The sequence below is a fragment of the Bombina bombina genome, chromosome 1 (genome assembly GCF_027579735.1).
Source record: "Bombina bombina isolate aBomBom1 chromosome 1, aBomBom1.pri, whole genome shotgun sequence".
Taxonomy (NCBI): domain Eukaryota; kingdom Metazoa; phylum Chordata; class Amphibia; order Anura; family Bombinatoridae; genus Bombina; species Bombina bombina.
Genome location: NC_069499.1, coordinates 1,321,978,753 through 1,322,000,759, shown reverse-complemented (window position 1 = coordinate 1,322,000,759; position 22,007 = coordinate 1,321,978,753). Strand labels below are relative to the sequence as shown.

At 38.6% G+C, this 22,007-nt stretch overlaps 1 protein-coding gene across 2 annotated transcripts in view; it reads left to right on the top strand.

Annotated features, from left to right (window-relative positions):
- The window catches only part of C1H16orf87 (chromosome 1 C16orf87 homolog), a 149,491-nt gene that overhangs the window by 10,984 nt on the left and 116,500 nt on the right, over positions 1 to 22,007 (top strand). The window contains exon 1 of one of the 2 annotated variants that reach the window (XM_053701916.1): positions 13,345 to 13,652. The exons of the other annotated variant lie outside the window; for it this stretch is intronic. Coding sequence (XP_053557891.1) covers positions 13,590 to 13,652 — 63 coding nt within the window. The 5' untranslated portion in view covers positions 13,345 to 13,589. Of the gene's footprint in view, positions 1 to 13,344; positions 13,653 to 22,007 lie in introns of those variants that run through there. 2 annotated transcript variants of the gene reach the window in all.

Here is a 22,007-nt window from a genome sequence, read left to right as displayed (position 1 = left end):
TCAAATTTAAACTTATAATATTCAGATAGAGCATGTCATTTTAAGCAGGGTCGATTTAAATAAAAAACAAAACAAAAAAATTTATTTAAATTTTTTTATTTTTATTTAAATAGGATTTTATTTTAAGAGGATAGAAAAGTCATGTAATAGTAATGCACTTTGTTCTCCAATATGCACATGTTCTACACTAGGAGCTAGCTGCTGATTGGTGCATGCACACATTTGTTGCTTGTGGTTGGCTAACTAGCTGCTAGTAGTTCTGTTCCTTCAGCAAAGGAAAACCGCAGAATGAAGCATATTTGATAATAGAAGTGAATTAGAAAGTTGTTTAAAATTGTATGTTCTATCCAAATCATGAAATAAAATCTAAAGGTTATTCATCCTGGAATATAGAAGCTCTATATTCATGGCTGTAATGTTTATTTTTTCCAATAATCCATTCACAATGTCATGCTCTCCCAGAGATTTTTCAGATTATTATGGGCAATTTTTCTATCGTGTGTGTGTGTGTATGTATATATATATGTATGTGTGTATATGTATGTGTGATTATATTATATATATATATTTTTTTTTTAATTCTCAAAACCGTGAATTTGCGTCTCCAGAAATAACATGCCCCCTTCTTCACAGCAAAAATGTTCTAAAAGATATAGAGTTGAGAAATAGACCTTTTAAAGTAGGGATTGACCGATATATATATATATATATATGTATATATATATATAGGAGCGGACGATTTTTAGGTCCGATATTTGGAATTTCAGAAATTCAGATTATGGAGCAAATCAAAAGAAATTTAGCTGTGTACTTCAGGGAAACTATATGTAGTTTTAAGTGACACAAATCATCAAACAAAGAATCTATAGCGCTCATAAGCTGGACATACTGTAGAATTTAATAATAAATAGCACTGATAAGAGTCCAAGCCCAGGTGTTCATGGGACCTCAGTTACAAACTACCATACCACCAATGGGCAGGCCTGTAGATGGACTTGCGTAAACAAACATTGTGAAATGGAAAAGTGATCTTTATCTGCTTGCTTATTGCTGTCACAAATAGAACATTATTTGTTGCATTCTGATACATTTTATAAATTTGGAAAACATTTCACTAAAGCTGCTATAGACTATTTTTTAATTTAAATATTTTTATTTTCCCCTTTCATGGGCATAGAAAAAAAAACATTTATATAAATGATAGCTCAGGGAAATTACATTTCCACAACAAACCTTGATTAGAAAGCTATGCAGTATAGGGGACTAGTATCAATATTCTCTAGCAGTGGATAACAATGCTCTGACCATTAGAAGGAACTGTTACACATGTATAAAAATGCCCATAAGTGACATAATAAAGAAACTTATAGCCCACTCCTCAGTACCAGGGAAGGTATTTGCAATCCAGTAAATATATGAGCATATTAAAAATTTTAAACAAAAAAATAATAATAAAAAGCACTGATATTCCAGCATGTCATTTCTTTCGCTGTCGAGTGTGTGTATGTATGGCGATATGGGCAAAAAAAAAAAAAAAAAACTCGATTGCGATTTAATCGCGATTTTCTTATAAATGACTAACATCTTCATTTTGCATTCTAAAGTTTATTTGTCCAATACACTCTTGGAGCATAAAAATACAAACCACAAAATAGTTTAAATAAAATTTGCTGCATGTGATTAAATAGTAGCCACTAGCCAGTTATTAGGTCTTATGACACACAACATTGTCATGTTTTCTTGGACAGTCATTCTAACAGTGGACAGTGGTATGATTAAAAAATGAAGCAGTATAAGACACATACACACTATACAATCACATACACACTATACAATCACATACACAGTTGCACACATATATAGATATATATATAGATATATATAAAAAAAAAACATTATAGATGCAGTTAAGTTAACCCAGTAGCAGAGGGGACTGCAGTTTTAGCCTTTTTAGGAGCCGTGGGGTTAACTGCATCTGCTATGTATTTGAGCCGTTTCTCAGAGGAGCAGGAGATTGTGTGAGAGGTTTCATAATGTTAACATACCCTAAGCTGCAGACGTCCCTAGGGGGAAATATAAGTAAGTGGCTTTCTTTCCTGTTCATTCCTGCGTGTGCTCTGCTTTTAGACTTCTAGATTGATCAGCTGCAAATGTGTGCTAAAAGCAACCACTAGATGGAGCTGGTTTGCAAGAAATCGCAAACAAATCAATATTACAGCCACTTCTGAGGATTTTTTTTATTTAGCAAAAAACGCGAACTCTCGTGATTTTAAAATTGCGGCGATTATTCGCGGTTTTAAATTGCATATGCGATTAATCGTGCAGCCCTAATAAAAATATATATAATGAAATTTTAACTTTAACTTTTAACCATTATCTGTAAAGTGTACAGAGTGAGCGTGTTTTTAGTGAAGTGACAGCAATATATGAAAAAAAAAACAGAAGCCATTTAACAGTAGAACATGCTGAAATGTTATGCTTTCTGCACTATGTTTTTCTACTTAACTGGGAGTACTGAAGAAATTGTGTAGTGTCTAGCTTTGCAGTAGTGACTTTAAATTTAATTTTATATCAGTGTGCAGTTTAAAAGGTATTTTTGCCATTTTTCTATGTTATGGGAAGCCATTTAATAAGTTTAATTTTAAAGCACTTTAATTTTCCCAGTTTACTTTTTAATTTTTAAAATTTTAATACGCATGTTCAGTTTATACCAGATTTGTGTAGAAATTGTGTTGATTTTTCAAAACTTTAAATATACAGAGTATCAGCCCCAGTCAATCGGTATCGGCCTATTCCTACTTCAAAGGGACATAATCATGAAAGTAAACTTGAGTTTCAGATAGAGCATACCATTTTCAAATTTACTTCTATTATCACGTTTGCTTCATTCTTCTTGTTGAAGGAGAGCAATACTCAAATGGGGCCTGCTCTATCTAAACACATTGAATGAGACAGTGACAAGCAGTTAGCTTACAGTAGTGCATTGCAATGTAGATAACCTGAGTTAATTGGGAAATTAACAGAATTAACCCATACTATGTTTCAAGAAGCTCAATGAATAGAAGATTGTTTGGAGTAGAATAGATCTGCACAAGGACCGAAGTATGAGGAGGGAGGGGCAAGCATTAAAAAATATAATATTGTTTTAGTTAAATAAAGCTATTTAAATTATTATTAATGTAACCATTATTTTTGTTTTCACTTTCTAATATAGTACAGCTAAAAAGTTGTTCAAATATGAATAAATAACCTAATAAATTGGAAATTTCATTAATTTGAATGATTTACTGATGCTTATCTAAATAAATATATATATATATATATATATATATATATATATATATATATATATATATATATATATATATATATATATAAAACCAAATCAGAAATGGTCTGATATAATTTGAAAACTCTTAAGTTATTCTAAAAATGAAAAGTGATTTAAATCAAAACCAACCTGATTTTAAGACTTTTTTTTTTTTTTTTTTTAAATTCACTTATACCGGTATTTTCTAATGTGCTTTGTTCTCTTGGTATATCTTGTTGAAAAAGAATTTGCACATATCCTACACCAGTGAGAGCTAGCTGCTGATTGGTGCCTGCACACTTGTCTCTTGTGATTGGCTAACTAGATGTGTTCAGCTAGCTGCCAATATTGCAATGCTGTTTTTTCAGTAAAGTATAACAGGAGAATGTAGCAAATTTGGAAAGGTGTGTGGTGTGTGTGTTTTTTTTTTTTTTTTTTTTAAATGTTCTAGCCTTATCATGAGAGAAAATGTTGGGGTTTCATGTCCCTTTTTAAAGACCATTGCATCACTTCAATGAGCCTCTAAATCACCTGATCCAGAAATAGTCTTAATTGCTCTGTTAACAAGTGCTATACAATGGATGTAATTAAAAAAAAAAAATGAGTCTGTATTTAGACATATTAGCAATGTAAATTTAATCTAATAACATTCTGCTAGATTACGAGTCTTGCGTTAGCCTTAAAAAGCAGCGTTGAGAGGTCCCAACGCTGCTTTTTAACGCCCGCTAGTAGTCTGGCAGGTACAGGTGTACCGCTCACTTTTCTTCCGCAACTCGAGTTTACCCTAAATTCCCCTAACGTAAATTGCGTATCCTATCTTTTTAATGGGATTTGCCTAACGCCGGTATTGCAAGTCTTGGAAGAAGTGAGCGGTAGACCCTCAACTGTCAAGACTCCTACCGCATTTAAAAGTCAGTAGTTAAGAGTTTTATGGGCTAACACTGTAACATCAAACTCTTAACTAAAGTGCTACAAAGTACACTAACACCCATAAACTACCTATTAACCCCTAAACAGAGCCACCCCCAACATCGCAAACACTTAAATAAAGTTTTTAATCCCTAATCTGCCGTCCCCAACATCGCAGCTACTATATTAAATTTATTAACCCCTATCCCTAACACCCCCTAACTTAAATATAAAATAAAACAAAATTAAATTACTACAATTAAATAAATTATTCATATTTAAAACTAAATACTTACCTGTAAAATAAACCATAAGATAGCTACAATATAACTAATAGTTACATTTGTATCCATCTTAGGGTTTATATTTATTTTACAGGCAACTTTGTATTTATTTTAACTAGGTACAATAGTTATTAAATAGTTATTAACTATTTAATAACTTCCTAGTTAAAATAAATACACATATACAGTGGGACCTCGGTTTACGAATTTAATTCGTTCTCCGGGACGTTTCGTATTGCGAAAAATTTGTAAACCGAAACACGGTTTCCCATAGGAATGCATTGAAAACCAATTAATGCGTTCCGGAGGTGAGAAAAAAGTCAAAGGCTCCAAAACCTGCTGCAAAAGGCTCCAAAACCTGCTGCAAAAGGCTCCAAAACCTCTCCAACACCTCCACACTGCTACCCACACTTCAGTATGCAGGGGCAAACCGGGACACTTGTTTCGTATTGCGAAAAAAATTCGTAAACCGAAATTTTGTTTACCGAGTTGTTCGTTAACCGAGGTCCCACTGTACCTGTAAAATAAATCCTAACCTAAGTTACAATTACACCTAACACTACACTATAATTAAATAAATTACCTAAACTAACTACAATTAAATTAAATAAACTAAAGTACAAAAAAACCCACTAAATTACAGAAAATAATAAAATAATTACAAGAATTTTAAACTAATTACACCTAATCTAATCCCCCTAATAAAATAAAAAAGCCTCCCGAAATAATAAAATTCCCTACCCTATACTAAATTACAAATAGCCCTTAAAAGGGCCTTTTGCGGGGCATTGCCCCAAAGTAATCGGCTCTTTTACCTGTAAAATAAATAAATACAATACCCCCCCCCCCCACCCAACCCCCCCTTAATAAAACCTAACACTACCCCCTTGAAGATCACCCTACCTTAAGCAGTCTTCACCCAGCCGGGCAGAAGAGGACATCCAGGCGGCATCTTCTATCCACATCCATCCGGCGCAAGTCCATCTTGAAGCCAGCCGACGCAGAGCATCCTCTTCTCCCGACGAATGAAGGTTCCTTTAAATGACGTCATCCAAGATGGCGTCCCTTGAATTCCGATTGGCTGATAGGATTCTATCAGCCAATCGGAATTAAGGTAGAAAAAATCCTATTGGCTGATGCAATCAGCCAATAGAATGCAAGCTCAATTCTATTGGCTGATTGGATCAACCAATAGGATTGTTTCTACCTTAATTAGGATTCTATCAGCCAATCGGAATTCAAGGGACGCCATCTTGGATGACGTCATTTAAAGGAACCTTCATTCGTCGGGAGTCGTCAGAAGAATAGGATACTCTGCGTCGGCTGGCTTCAAGATGGACCCGCTTCGGATGGATGAAGATAGGAGATGCCGACTGGATGAAGACTTCTGCTTGTCTAGAGGTCCTCTTCTTCTGCCCGGATCGGATGAAGACTTCTGCCCCTCTGGAGGACCACTTGTGCCTGGCTGGGTGAAGACGTCTCACGGTAGGGTGATCTTCAAAGGGGTAGGGTTGGGTGTGTGGGTGGTGGGTTTTAATGTTGGGGGGTATTGTATTTTATTTATTTTTACAGGTAAAAGAGCTGATTACTTTGGGGCAATGCCCCGCCAAAAGCCCTTTTAAGGGCTATTTGTAATTTAGTATAGGGTAGGGATTTTTATTATTTTGGGGGGGCTTTTTATTTTATTGGGGGGGGTTAGATTAGGTGTAATTAGTTTAAATCTTGTAATTTTATTTTCTGTAAAAAAAAATTTTTTTGTACTTTAGTTTATTTAATTGTAGTTATTTTAGGTAATTTAATTTAATGATAGTGTAGTGTTAGATGTAATTGTAATTTAGATTAGGATTTATTTTACAGGTATATTTGTCTTTATTTTAACTAGGAAGTTATTAAATAGTTAATAACTATTTAGTAACTATTCTACCTAGTTAAAATAAATACAAAGTTGCATGTAAAATAAAAATAAATCCTAAAATGGATACAATGTAACTATTAGTTATATTGTAGCTATCTTAGGGTTTATTTTATAGGTAAGTATTTAATTTTAAATAGGATTACTTTATTTAATTGTAGTTATTGTCTTTAGATTTATTTAAATTATATTTAAGTTAGGGGGGGTTAGGGTTAGACTTAGGTTTAGGGGTTAATAAATTTAATATAGTAGCGGCGACGATGGGGGCGCCAGATTAGGGGTTAATGATTGTAAGTAGGTTGGGGGGCAGATTAGGGGTTAATAAGTGTAAGATTAGGGGTGTTTAGACTCTGGGTTCATGTTAGGGTGTTAGGTGTAGACATAACTTTTGTTTCCCCATAGGAATCAATAGGGCTGAGTTAGAAGCTGAACGCTGCTTTTTTGCAGGTGTTAGGTTTTTTTCAGCCCGATCTGCCCCATTGATTCCTATGGGGAAATCGTGCATGAGCACGTTTTGCCAACTCACCGCTACCGTAAGAAACGCTGATATTGAGGTGAGATGTGGAGCTAAATTTTGCTCTACGCTCACCTTTTTGCGCTAATGCCGGGTTTAAAAAAAAAAAAACGTAATACCAGCGTTGCCTTAAGTGAGCGTTGGAAAAAAAATGCTCGTTAGCAACGCACCCCTGTTACCGCAAAACTCGTAATCTCTGTGAATGAGAGTTGAAAAATTCATATTTTTTTTGAAGCAGTTAAGACTATTTAGTTTCATACTAATGCAAAAAATAAATGTTTCTTTCATAAAGTGGTGAGAGTTCACAACATTACTCCTGGGATTACACTCCTGGTCACTAGGAGGAGGCAAAGATTACCAAAGCTCCAAGAGCATGTGTGTTTTTGTTTTTTTAATTTATTTTTATATTATTAATAGACATTTTGAGGAATACAAGAAACGGTATTTCCCTCATAATCATCCCAAGTGCACTGATGTGATCGCAGATCACAAATTCAATAGTAATATACAGGAAAAAAGTATCAAACAAAATAGCACAATAGCCCTTTTGGATATGTTAGCCATATTCCTACACACATTACTTCTACCCACGTGACAGAAGATCTTGTTTTGTTATTGTTTTCTATCCCTCTGGTGAAGAAATTGCCTTAGTCAATTTTTTATTGTACTAACAAATAAACTGATCAAAATAGCTAAACAAAACAAAATGTGGATAACCATTTCAAAGTGTGATTCAAAAGGTTAAGTTCCCAGCAAAAAGAGGCAAAACGTTAACGTGAATCACTATACCACTATGGGCTGGATTTACTATCCTTGTAGGTACACTGCTTGTGAACCAGTCCGCCTCCAATCGCCATTTGAAATTTTATATCTCACGATGGAATTTAAAGGACCAGTAAATTGAGTTGAGTTGCATAATTAACAAAAGTGATAAACTGAACTTAAAATAAGTAGATTTTCTTTCATGTAATTAGCAAGAGTCCATGAGCTAGTGACGTATGGGATATACATTCCTACCAGGAGGGGCAAAGTTTCCCAAACCTCAAAATGCCTACAAATACACACCACACCCACAAATCAGTTTTACAAACTTTGCCTCCTATGGAGGTGGTGAAGTAAGTTTGTGCTAGATTCTACGTTGATATGCGCTCCGCAGCAGGTTGGAGCCCGGTTTTCCTCTCAGCGTGCAGTGAATGTCAGAGGGATGTGAGGAGAGTATTGCCTATTTGAATTCAATGATCTCCTCCTATTTCATAGGTTCTCTGTTATCGGTCGTAGAGATTCATCTCTTACCTCCCTTTTCAGATCGACGATATACTCTTATATATACCATTACCTCTACTGATTCTCGTTTCAGTACTGGTTTGGCTGTCTACTACATGTAGATGAGTGTCCTGGGGTAAGTAAGTCTTATTTTCTGTGACACTCTAAGCTATGGTTGGGCACTTTTATATAAAGTTCTAAATATATGTATTCAAACATTTATTTGCCTTGACTCAGGATGTTCAACGTTCCTTATTTCAGACAGTCAGTTTCATATTTGGGATAATGCATATCAATAAATCAATTTTTTTCTTACCTTAAAATTTGACTTTTTCCCTGTGGGCTGTTAGGCTCGCGGGGGCTGAAAATTCTTCATTTTATTGTGTCATTCTTGGCGCGGACTTTTTTGGCGCAAAATTTTTTTTTCTGTTTCCGGCGTCATACGTGTCGCCGGAAGTTGCGTAATTTTTTACGTTTTTTTGCGCCAAAAGTGTCGGCGTTCCGGATGCGGCATCATTTTTGGCGCTAAAAGCATTTAGGCGCCAAATAATGTGGGCGTCTTTTTTGGCGCTAAAAAATATGGGCGTCACTATTGTCTCCACATTATTTAAGTCTCATTTATTGCTTCTGGTTGCTAGAAGCTTGTTCACTGGCATTTTTTCCCATTCCTGATACTGTCATTTAAGGAATTTGATCAATTTTGCTTTATATGTTTTTTCTATTACATATTGCAAGATGTCCCAGATTGACACTGAGTCAGAAGATACTTCTGGAAAAACGCTGCCTGGTGCTGGATCTGCCAAAGCTAAGTGTATCTGCTGTAAACTTTTGGTATCTATTCCTCCAGCTGTTGTTTGTAATGAATGTCATGATAAACTTGTTAATGCAGATATTTCCTTTAGTAATGTTACATTACCTGTTGCTGTTCCATCAACATCTAATACTCAGTGTCCCTGTTAACATAAGAGATTTTGTTTCTAAATCCATTAAGAAGGCTATGTCTGTTATTCCTCCTTCTAGTAAACGTAAAAGGTCTTTTAAAACTTCTCATTTTTCAGATGAATTTTTAAATGAACATCATCATTCTGATAATGGTTCCTCTGGTTCAGAGGATTCTGTCTCAGAGGTTGATGCTGATAAATCTTCATATTTATTCAAAATGGAATTTATTCGTTCTTTACTTAAAGAAGTCTTAATTGCATTAGAAATAGAGGATTCTGGTCCTCTTGATACTAAATCTAAACGTTTAAATAAGGTTTTTAAATCTCCTGTAGTTATTCCAGAAGTTTTTCCTGTCCCTGATGCTCCTTATGCATGGAAATTCTAGGTCTTATGACTGCTGCATCGGATGCGATCCCCTTTGCTCGTTTTCACATGCGACCTCTTCAGCTCTGTATGCTGAACCAGTGGTGCAGGGATTACACAAAGATATCTCAATTAATATCTTTAAAACCGATTGTACGACACTCTGACGTGGTGGACAGATCACCATCGTTTAGTTCAGGGGGCTTCTTTTGTTATTCCAACCTGGACTGTAATTTCAACAGATGCAAGTCTGACAGGTTGGGGAGCTGTTTGGGGGTCTCTGACAGCACAAGGGGTTTGGGAATCTCAGGAGGTGAGATTACCAATCAATATTTTGGAACTCCGTGCAATTTTCAGAGCTCTTCAGTCATGGCCTCTTCTAAAGAGAGAATCGTTCATTTGTTTTCAGACAGACAATGTCACAACTGTGGCATACATCAATCATCAAGGAGGGACTCACAGTCCTCTGGCTATGAAAGAAGTATCTCGAATACTGGTATGGGCGGAATCCAGCTCCTGTCTAGTTTCTGCGGTTCATATCCCAGGTATAGACAATTGGGAAGCGGATTATCTCAGTCGCCAAACGTTACATCCGGGCGAATGGTCTCTTCACCCAGAGGTATTTCTTCAGATTGTTCAAATGTGGGGACTTCCAGACATAGATCTGATGGCTTCTCATCTAAACAAGAAACTTCCCAGGTATCTGTCCAGATCCAGGGATCCTCAAGCGGAAGCAGTGGATGCATTGTCACTTCCTTGGAAGTATCATCCTGCCTATATCTTTCCGCCTCTAGTTCTTCTTCCAAGAGTAATCTCCAAGATTCTAAGGAATGCTCGTTTGTTCTGCTGGTGGCTCCAGCATGGCCTCACAGGTTTTGGTATGCGGATCTTGTCCGGATGGCCTCTTGCCAACCGTGGACTCTTCCGTTAAGACCAGACCTTCTGTCACAAGGTCCTTTTTTCCATCAGAATCTCAAATCCTTAAATTTAAAGGTATGGAGAGTGAACGCTTGATTCTTAGTCAAAGAGGTTTCTTTGACTCTGTGATTAATACTATGTTACAGGCTCGTAAATCTGTATCTAGGAAGATATATTATAGAGTCTGGAAGACTTACATTTCTTGGTGTCTTTCTCATAATTTTTCCTGGCATTCTTTTAGAATTCCGAGAATTTTACAGTTTTTTCAGGATGGTTTGGATAATGGTTTGTCTGCAAGTTCCTTGAAAGGACAAATCTCTGCCCTTTTTTTGTTCTTTTTCACAGAAAGATTGCTAATCTTCCTGATATTCATTGTTTTGTACAAGCTTTGGTTCGTATATTAAGTCAATTTCTCCTCCTTGGAGTTTTGAATTTGGTTCTGGGGGCTCTTCAAGCTCCTCCGTTTGAACCTATGCATTCATTGGACATTAAATTACTTTCTTGGAAAGTTTTTTTTGTTTCTTTTTGGCCATCTCTTCTGCTAGAAGAGTTTCTGAATTATCTGCTCTTTCTTGTGAGTCTCCTTTTCTGATTTTTCATCAGGATAAGGCAGTGTTGCGAACTTCTTTTAAATTTTTACCTAAGGTTGTGAATTCTAACAACATTAGTAGAGAAATTGTGGTTCCTTCATTATGTCCTAATCCTAAGAATTCTAAGGAGAAATCATTGCATTCTTTGGATGTAGTTAGAGCTTTGAAATATTATGTTGAAGCTACTAAGAATTTCCGAAAGACTTCTAGTCTATTATCTTTTCTGGTTCTTGGAAAGGTCAGAAGGCCTCTGCCATTTCTTTGGCATCTTGGTTGAAATCTTTAATTCATCATGCTTATGTCGAGTCGGGTAAAACTCCACCTCAAAGGATTACAGCTCATTCTACTAGGTCAGTTTCTACTTCCTGGGCATTTAGGAATGAAGCTTCGGTTGATCAGATTTGCAAAGCAGCAACTTGGTCTTCTTTGCATACTTTTACTCAATTCTACCATTTTGATGTGTTTTTTTTTTTTCCTTCTAAAGCAGTTTTTGGTAGAAAAGTACTTCAGGCAGCTGTTTCAGTTTGATTCTTCTGCTTATAATTTCAGTTTTTTTCATTATAAGATTTAAACTTTATTTTGGGTGTGGATTGTTTTCAGCGGAATTGGCAGTCTTTATTTTATCCCTCCCTCTCTAGTGACTCTTGCGTGGAAGATCCACATCTTGGGTAGTCATTATCCCATACGTCACTAACTCATGGACTCTTGCTAATTACATGAAAGAAAACATAATTTATGTAAGAACTTACCTGATAAATTAATTTCTTTCGTATTAGCAAGAGTCCATGAGGCCCACCCTTTTTGTGGTGGTTATGATTTTTTTTGTATAAAGCACAATTATTCCAATTCCTTATTTTTTTTATGCTTTCGCACTTTTTTCTTATCACCCCACTTCTTCGCTATGCGTTAAACTGATTTGTGGGTGTGGTGAGGGGTGTATTTGTAGGCATTTTGAGGTTTGGGAAACTTTGCCCCTCCTGGTAGGAATGTATATCCCATACGTCACTAGCTCATGGACTCTTGCTAATATGAAAGAAATGAATTTATCAGGTAAGTTCTTACATAAATTATGTTGTGTTTTTTTTTGTTTTTTTTTAATGAAAAATTTCAGTTATGGCTATTTCTACTCCCCCTGTATCATGTGATAGCGATCAGCCAATCACAAATGCATATACAAATATTCTGCACTTGCTTAGTGGGAGCTGGTGACTCAAAACGTGTAAATATAAAGACTATGCACATTTTGTTAATGGAGGTAAATTGGAAAGTTTAAAATTGCTTGCTTTATCTGAATCATTAGTTTAATTTTGACTTGAGTGTCCCTTTTAACATTGAACAAAAATATTCTTGTGCAATGCCACCCCCTGCTCAGTTTGCAGCCAGTTGCGCTAGAGCAACGAATGTGAATTACCCAGGGTGTCAGGGTGAGTTATCTTGCCACCTCTGAGGTGGAGAGGAGGCAAAAGAAGTTGGGTCGACGACACAGTCTGTCTTGCATCATTTTCTGCGATGCATCACCTCTTACGCTTTGCATCGAATTTTCGCGCATCACATAATTTTTGGCTCATCTCTTTCGTGTCACCTTTGGCACCCTTTTACCTTTTTTAAATACTTTACGGGCTGTCTCTCATTGCCCTAGAATTTGAGTTCCTCGTGGGTTTGCTTTGTTACTTCATTGGATTTCTGGCTTGTGACTTGTATCCTTTCCCCCTGGCTTGTTGACTTTGCCTTGACCAATCTGGTCATTTTCTGGTGTTAAGCTTTCTAGTATTTATCTTTGTGCTCAGTCATCTATCTCCTGGGTCCCAACGCTATTGCCCCAAAGATATTTCTTTTTTACTCCACTTAATGCTGGAAAACAAGACAACTGGCCAGGAATGGTTTAAAAGTCAACTATCTGAAGGGTCTAACAGTTTCTGTTTCTTAAAGGGATATGAAATCCAGTTTTCATATCTAGATTTCAGGGCATTACATTCTAAATATGGGATCCATTTCTACTGCATCATGGCACCATATCTATATAACTATCAAACCGTTTATTCAAAGGGGGGAAAAAGTGGCTATGAGTGTCTCAGCATAATACTCCAGTGGGGTAGAGTAGATGTTCACTATGTACAGTTACATCTACAAACAGGTTAAACTTTTCCGGGTAACTACTCTACCAAGTAAGTAATCTTGAGCTTTGTTTATATCACCTTAATATACACAATAGTAGAGTTTATATTACAGAGCTTTCACTTTCTGCTGCTATCAAGTTGCCCAGCCACCAGTAGTCCTGCTCTTAGACCTTTATCCCTCCCACCTCTCTGGTAATCTTAATCTTTGCCTCCCCAGGGGGAAGTTGAAGAATAGAGGTTCTCCAGATTCTTCATTGAAAGAGGGTCTCAGATCTATGTGATACCCAGTTTCCTCTCAGAGCCAGAAACAGAAGAGAGGGGAATATGGAGTACTGGGCAGTGACAGAATAACAGCCTCTCGGAGTTGATCGCAAGTCTGCTGCAGGTGTCGCAGGGGCCTGTCCCGTAGCCTCTTGTTGGTCTGTTGTTCTCCTCATACGGATCCTCTGCTGCTTACACAGCACTAGATGGGCATCACTAACGGACACAATTTATGCGTCTATAAGCACTGCAGCGTTGGTGCTTGTGAGGTGAGTGATAAAGACTTATGGACTAAAAACACAATATGCCTTTTAATGATGGTGATATCTTTGTAATAAAATGTCTGTTAGGGATACACTTAACAGCTTAATGCTATTCAAAACCTTTATCTTCCCAGAGCATAGCACAGTATTAACTTAACCAGATTGTGCAGACTTGATGCTTTCTCTTGTAAGATGTATCGAGTCCACGGATTCATCCATACTTATGGGACACCCTCCCTCCCCACAGCAGAGCCGTCCACACAGCTCCACCCCCCAATCATTCTCTCTGCCTACTTAACTGCTAGGAAGGGCAAAGTGAGTGTGGTGACAAAAATGTTAATTTTTATTTTCTCAAGCAAAAGTTTGTTATTTTAAATGGTACCGGTGTGTACTATTTACACTCTGGCAGAAAAGGGATGATGATCTTAAAATTTTGTAACTAAGATCCACTGCTGTTCTCACAAGGGCTGAACAGTACAGGAAAACTTCAGTTGGGGGAATAGTTTGCAGGCTAAACTGCATTAAGGTATGTTCAGTCTATTTTTTTCTAGACATACTGTTATTTCTAGAAAAGGCTGGCAATATCCCCATGAGGGAAAGGAAAGCTGTATTCAGAGACTTAGTAAGAATCCCAGCTTGCATAAAGGGCTCATAGTTACTGGTGACACTAATGGAAAAAACGTTTTGGTTTAATTACAAATAAAACGTTTTTTTAAGGGGTCTTTGTGGCTTGTTTAAGGGTTATTAACCCACATGGTTAGTTTAAGAAACACTCTGTGGCGTTTTTTAGGCCCCATAACTTCGAGTGAGGTGGGAGGGGCCTATTTTCAGTTGCACAGTTTATTTACCTCAGAAGCATCCAGCTACTTCTCCAGAGATTCCTGCTGTATTTGAGGGCGGTAAAGAGGTTTTTTCCCCACAAATCGTTCATAAAGGGCAGGTAGGCACCACAGCAGAGCTGTGGCAAGGTGCTGAACGTTATTTTACCGGTTTTGAAGTTTTTTTCAATCCGGTTTTTACATTAAGGGGTTAATTGTTTATTTGCATAGTGGTGCAAAGTTACTAAGGCTTTATGATGCTACTGTAAATATTTTGTTGTGTTTACTACTTTTTTACACTGTTTTGCAGAGTTTGTGCAGCTTTTTTTTCTCTTAAAGGCACAGTACAGTTCTTGTTTAAAGTGTTATTTACTTTGATTAAAGTGTTTTCCAAGTGTGCTTGTTACATTACTAGCCTGTTTAACATGTCTTACACCAAGGAAAATCCTTGTTCTATGTGTTTAGAAGCCATTGTGGAACCCCCTCTTGCACTGATATGTCTATAAATTATAAAGAGCATATTTTAGCACTTAAAAATATTGCAATAGATGATTCTCAGTAAGAAGGAAATGAGGGTTTAGCATCTAGCTCTCCCCAAGTGTCACAACCAGTAATGCCCGCACAAGTGACGCCAAGTACCTCTAGTACGTCTAATAAATTTACTTTACAAGACATTTCCACAATTATGAATAAAACCCTCACAGAGGTTTTCTCTAAACTGCCTGGTTTACAAGGAAAGCGTGACAGCTCTGGGTTAAGAACAAATGCTGAGCCGACGCTTTAGTAGCCGTATCCGATAAACCCTCACAATGTTCTGAAGTAGGGGTAAGGGATTTGTTATCTGAGGAAGAGATTTCTGATTCAGGAAAGACGCTTCCTCAGAAAGATTCTGATATGACGGCCTTTAAATTTAAGCTTGAACACCTCCGCTTATTGCTCAAGGAGGTATTAGCTACTCTAGACGATTGTGACCCTATAGTGGTCCCAGAGAAATTGTGTAAAATGGACAGATACTTAGAGGTTCCTGTTTACACTGATGTTTTCTCCAACATAGGTGTGTCCGGTCCACGGCGTCATCCTTACTTGTTGGATATTCTCTTCCCCAACAGGAAATGGCAAAGAGCCCAGCAAGCTGGTCACATGATCCCTCCTAGGCTCCGCCTTCCCCAGTCATTCTCTTTGCCGTTGTACAGGCAACATCTCCACGGAGATGGCTTAGAGTTTTTTGGTGTTTAAATGTAGTTTTATTCTTCAATCAAGAGTTTATTTTAAAATAGTGCTGGTATGTACTATTTACTCTGAAACAGGAAAGAGATGAAGATTTCTGTTTGTAAGAGGAAAATGATTTTAGCAACCGTTACTAAAATCGATGGCTGTTTCCACACAGGACTGTTGAGAGGAATTAACTTCAGTTGGGGGAAACAGTGAGCAGACTTTTGCTGCTTGAGGTATGACACATTTCTAACAAGACTCGGTAATGCTGGAAGCTGTCATTTTCCCTATGGGAACCGGTAAGCCATTTTCTTAGTTTAAGTAAAAGAATAAAGGGCTTCATTAGGGCTTAAAAAACTGGTAGACATTTTTCTGGGCTAAAACGATTACTTTACTAAGTATATTTGGCAGATTATTACTTTTAATAGTTGTTAAATCTTGGGGATTGTTTTAATAAAAACGGCAGGCACTGTATTGGACACCTTTTTCACTGGGGGCCTTTTCTAGTCATAGACAGAGCCTCATTTTCGCGCCTCTAATGCGCAGTTGTTTTTGGAAAGCATGGCATGCAGATGCATGTGTGAGGAGCTAAGAACCACTGAAAAAGCTTATAGAAGGCATCATTTGGTATCGTATTCCCCTCTGGGCTTGGTTGGGTCTCAGCAAAGCAGATACCTGGGACTGTATAGGGGTTAAATGTAAAAACGGCTCCGGTTCCGTTATTTTAAGGGTTAAAGCTTTCAAATTTGGTGTGCAATACTTTTAAGGCTTTAAGTTACTGTGGTGAAATTTTGGTGAAATTTGAACAATTCCTTCATACTTTTTCACATATTCAGTAATAAAGTGTGTTCAGTTTGAAATTTAAAGGGACAGTAACGGTTTTATTGTAAAACGTTTTTTGTGCTTTGTTGACAAGTTTAAGCCTGTTTAACATGTCTGAACCATCAGATAACGATGTTCTATATGTATGAAAGCCAATGTGTCTCCCCATTTAAATATATGTGATATATTTGTGTCATAATGTCCAAACAATGTAGGGATAATAATGCCATAGATATGATATTGCCCAAGATGATTCCTCTAATGAGGGGAGTAAGCATGGTACTGCATCATCCCCTTCTGTGTCTACACCAGTTTTGCCCACACAAGAGGCCCCTAGTACATCTAGTGCGCCAATACTTATTACCATACAACAATTAATGGCTGTAATGGATAATTCTATTGCATGCATTTTTTCCAAAATGCCTACTTATCAGAGAAAGCGTGATTGCTCTGTTTTAAACACTGAAGAGCAAGAGGACGCTGATGATATCTGTTCTGACATACCCTCACACCTATCTGAAGGGGCCAGGAGGGAGGTTTTGTCTGAGGGAGAAATTTCAGATTCAGGGAAAATTTCTCAACAAGCAGAACCTGATATTGTAACTTTTAAATTTAAATTTCAACATCTCCACGCACTACTTAAGGAGGTATTATCTACTCTGGATGATTGTGACAATTTGGTCATTCCAGAGAAATTAGGTAAGATGGACAAGTTCCTAGAGGTTCCGGTGCCCCCCGATGTTTTTCCTATACCCAAGCGGGTGGCAGACATAGTAAATAAGGAGTGGGAAAGGCCCGGCATACCTTTTGTCCTCCCCCTATATTTAAGAAATTAGTTCCTATAGTCGACCCCAGAAAGGACTTATAGCATACAGTCTCCAAGGTCGAGGGGGCGGTTTCTACTCTAAACAAACGCACTTCTATTCCTATAGAAGATAGTTGTGCTTTCAAGATCCTATGGATTAAAGGTTAGAGGGTTTGCTTCAAAAGATGTTTGTTCAGCAAGGTTACCTTCTACAACCAATTTCATGCATTGTTCCTGTCACTACAGCTGCGTGTTTCTGGTTCGAAGAACTAGAAAAGTCGCTCAATAAAGAATCTTCGTACGAGGAGGTTTTGGACAGAGTTCAAGCTCTTAAATTGGCTAACTCTTTTTATTTTAGATGCCGCTTTGCAATTAGCTAGATTAGCGGCGAATAATTCAGGGTTTGCTATCGTGGCGCGCAGAGCGCTTTTGCTTAACATCCCTTTCAAGGGTAAAACGCTGTTTGGCCCTGACTTGAAAGAGATTATTTCAGACATCACTGGGGGAAAGGGCCACGCCCTTCCTCTGGATAGGTCTTTTAAGGCTAAAAAGAAGCCAAATTTTCGTCCCTTTCGCAGAAACGGACCTGCCTCAAATTCTACACCCTCTAAGCAAGAGGGTAATACTTCTCAAACCAAGCCAGCCTGGAGGCCGATGCAAGGCTGGAACAAGGGTAAGCAGGCCAAGTCACCTGCCACTGCTACCAAAACAGCATGAAGTGTTGGCCCCCGATCTGGGAAGGATCTGGTGGGGGGCAGACTTTCTCTCTTTGCTCAGGCTAGGGCAAGAGATGTTCAGGATCCTTGGGCGCTAGAAATAGTTTCTCAAGGTTATCTCCTGGAATTCAGGGAACTACCCCCAAGGGGAAGGTTCCACGGGTCTCAATTATCTTCGAACAGGCATTCTTACACTGTGTAGAAGACCTGTTAAGCATGGGAGTGATTCATCCTGTTCCATTAGGAGAACAAGGGATGGGTTTTTACTCCACCCTGTTCATAATTCCCAAAAAAGAGGGAACATTCAGACCTATTTTAGATCTCAAGATTCTAAACAAGTTTCTAAGGGTTTCATCATTCAAAATGGAAACCATTCGAACGATCCTTCCTACCATCCAGGAAGGTCAATTCATGACCACGGTGGACTTGAAGGATGCGTACCTACGTATTCCTATCCACAAGGAACTTTTTCGGTTCCTAAGGTTCGCCTTTCTGGACAAGCATTACCTGTGGCACTTCCATTCGGATTAGCCACTGCTCCAAGGATTTTCACAAGGGTACTAGGGTCCCTTCTAGCGGTGCTAAGACCAAGGGGCATTGCAGTAGTACCTTACTTGGACGACATCCTGATTCAAGTGTCGTCTCTGTCAAAAGCAAGGGCTCATACGGACATTGTCCTAGCCTTTCTCGGATCTCACAGGTGGAAAGTGAACATAGAAAAAAGTTCTCTGTCCCCGTCAACAAGAGTTCCCTTCTTGGGAACAATAATAGTTTCCTTAGAAATGAAGGTTTTTCTGACAGAGGCCAGAAAATCAAAACTTCTAAGCTCTTGTCAGGTACTTCATTCTGTTCTTCTTCCTTCCATAGCGCAGTCCATGGAAGTAATAAGTTTGATGGTTGCGGCAATGGACATAGTTCCTTTTGCACGAATTCATCTAAGACCATTGCACCTGTGCATGCTCAGACAGTGGAATGGGGATTATACAGACTTGTCTCCGACGATACAAGTAGATCAAATAACCAGAGATTCACTCCGTTGGTGGCTGACCCTGGACAACCTGTCACAGGGAATGAGCTTCCGCAGACCAGAGTAGGTCATTGTCACGACCGACGCCAGTCTGGTGGGCTGGGGCGCGGTCTGGGAACCCCTGAAAACTCAGGGTCTATGGTTTCGGGAAGACTCTCTTCTCCCGATAAACATAATGGAACTGAGAGCGATATTCAATGCTCTCAAGGCTTGGCCTCGACTAGCAAAGGCCAAATTCATAAGGTTTCAATCAGACATCATGACGACTGTTACATATATCAACCATCAGGGGGTAACAAGGAGTTCCCTGGCGATGGAGGAGCATCCGGGGGAGTGGCAACTCCATCTGGAAATCTTTGCCCAAATAACTCAATTATGGGGCATTCCAGACATGGTGCTGATGGCCTCTCGTCAGAACTTCATGGTCCCTTGTTATGGGTCCAAATCCAGGGATCCCAAGGCGACTCTATTGGATACAATAGTAGCACCTTGGATCTTCAACCTAGCTTATGTATTCCCACCGTTTCCTCTCATTCCCAGGCTGGTAGCCAGGATCAATCTGGAGAGTGCTTCGGTGACCTTGATAGTTCCTGTGTGGCCACGCAGGACTTGGTATGCAGACCTGGTGAATGTGTCATCGGCTCCACCATGGAAGCTACCTTTGAGACAGGACCTTCTTATTCAGGGTCCATTCGAACATCCGAATCTGGTTTTCCTCCAACTGACTGCTTGGAGTTTGAACGCTTGATTTTATCAAAGCGTGGGTTTTCAGATTCTGTAATCGATACTCTTATTCAGGCTAGAAAGCCTGTAACTAGAAAAATTTACCATAATATATGGAAAAAATATATCTGTTGGTGTGAATCTAAAGGATTCCCATGGAACAAGATAAAAATTCCTAAGATTCTTTCCTTTCTACAAGAAGGTTTGGAGAAAGGATTTTCTGCGAGTTATCTGAAGGGACAGATCTCTGCTTTATCTGTTTTACTTCACAAAAGGCTGGCAGCTGTGCCAGACGTTTAAGCGTTTGCTCAGGCTCTGGTTAGAATCAAGCCTGTTTACAGACCTTTGACTCTTCCCTGGAGTCTTAATCTAGTTCTTTCAGTTCTTCAAGGGGTTCCGTTTGAACCCTTACATTCCGTAGATATTAAGTTATTATCTTGGAAAGTTTTGTTTTAGGTTGCAATTTCTTCCGCTAGAAGAGTTTCTGAGTTATCTGCTCTGCAGTGTTCTCCGCCCTATCTGGTCCATGCAGATAAGGTGGTTTTACGTACTGAGCCTGGTTTTCTTCCGAAGGTTGTTTCCAACAAAAATATTAACCAGGAGATAGTTGTACCTTCTTTGTGTCCGAATCCAGTTTCATAGAAGGAACGTTTGTTACACAATTTGGACGTTGTCCGTGCTCTAAAATTCTATTTAGATGCTACAAAGGATTTCAGACAAACATCTTCCTTGTTTGTTGTTTATTCTGGTAAAAGGAGAGGTCAAAAAGCAACTTCTACCTCTCTATCTTTTTGGCTTAAAAGCATCATCAGATTGGCTTATGAGACTGCCGGACGGCAGCCTCCTGAAAGAATTACAGCTCATTCCACTAGGGCCGTGGCTTCCACATGGGCCTTTAAGAACGAGGCTTCTGTTGATCAGATATGTAAGGCAGCGACTTGGTCTTCACTGCACACTTTTACCAAATTTTACAATTTGATACTTTTGCTTCTTCTGAGGCTATTTTTGGGAGAAAGGTTTTGCAAACCGTGGTGCCTTCCATCTAGGTGACCTGATTTGCTCCCTCCCATCATCCGTGTCCTAAAGCTTTGGTATTGGTTCCCACAAGTAAGGATGACGCCGTGGACCGGACACACCTATGTTGGAGAAAACAGAATTTATGTTTACCTGATAAATTACTTTCTCCAACGGTGTGTCCGGTCCACGGCCCGCCCTGGTTTTTTAATCAGGTCTGATGATTTATTTTCTTTAACTACAGTCACCACGGTATCATATTTCTCCTATGCAAATATTCCTCCTTTACGTCGGTCGAATGACTGGGGAAGGCGGAGCCTAGGAGGGATCATGTGACCAGCTTTGCTGGGCTCTTTGCCATTTCCTGTTGGGGAAGAGAATATCCCACAAGTAAGGATGACGCCGTGGACCGGACACACCGTTGGAGAAAGTAATTTATCAGGTAAACATAAATTCTGTTTTTCCAGTCCCTAAGAGGATTGTGACTATTGTTACTAAGGAGTGGGATGGACCAGGTATTCCGTTCGCTCCCCCTCCTGTCTTTAAGAAAATGTTTCCCATATCTGACACCATACAGGACTCGTGGCAGACTGTTCCTAAGGTGGAGGGAGCTATTTCTACTCTTGCTAAGCGTACAACTATACCTATCGAATACAGTTGTGCTTTCATAGATCCTATGGATAAAAAAATTAGAGGGTCTCCTAAAGAAAATTTGTTCATCAAGGTTTTCTTCTTCAACCTATTCCTTGCATTGTTCATGTAACTACTGCAGCTGCTTTCTGGTTTGAGGCTCTAGAAGAGGCTCTTCAGGTGGAGACTCCATTAGAGGATATTATGGATAGAATTAAGGCCCTTAAGTTGGCTAATTCTTTCATTACAGATGCTGCTTTCCAAATGGCTAAATTAGCGGCAAAGAATTCAGATTTTGCCATTTTAGCACGCAGGGCGTTATGGCTTAAGTCCTGGTTTGCTGATGTGTCATCAAAATCTAAATTGTTGAACATCCCTTTCAAAGGAAAGACCCTATTCGGGCCTGCACTGAAAGAAATTATTTCAGAAATCACTGGAGGGAAAGGCCATGCCCTCCCTCAGGATAAAACAAATAAGATGAGGACCAAACAAAATAATTTTCGTTCCTTTCGGAACTTCAAGGGTGGTCCCGCTTCAGCTTCCCCTGCAGCAAAGCAAGAGGGGAATTCTGTCCAATCCAAGTCAGTCTGGAGA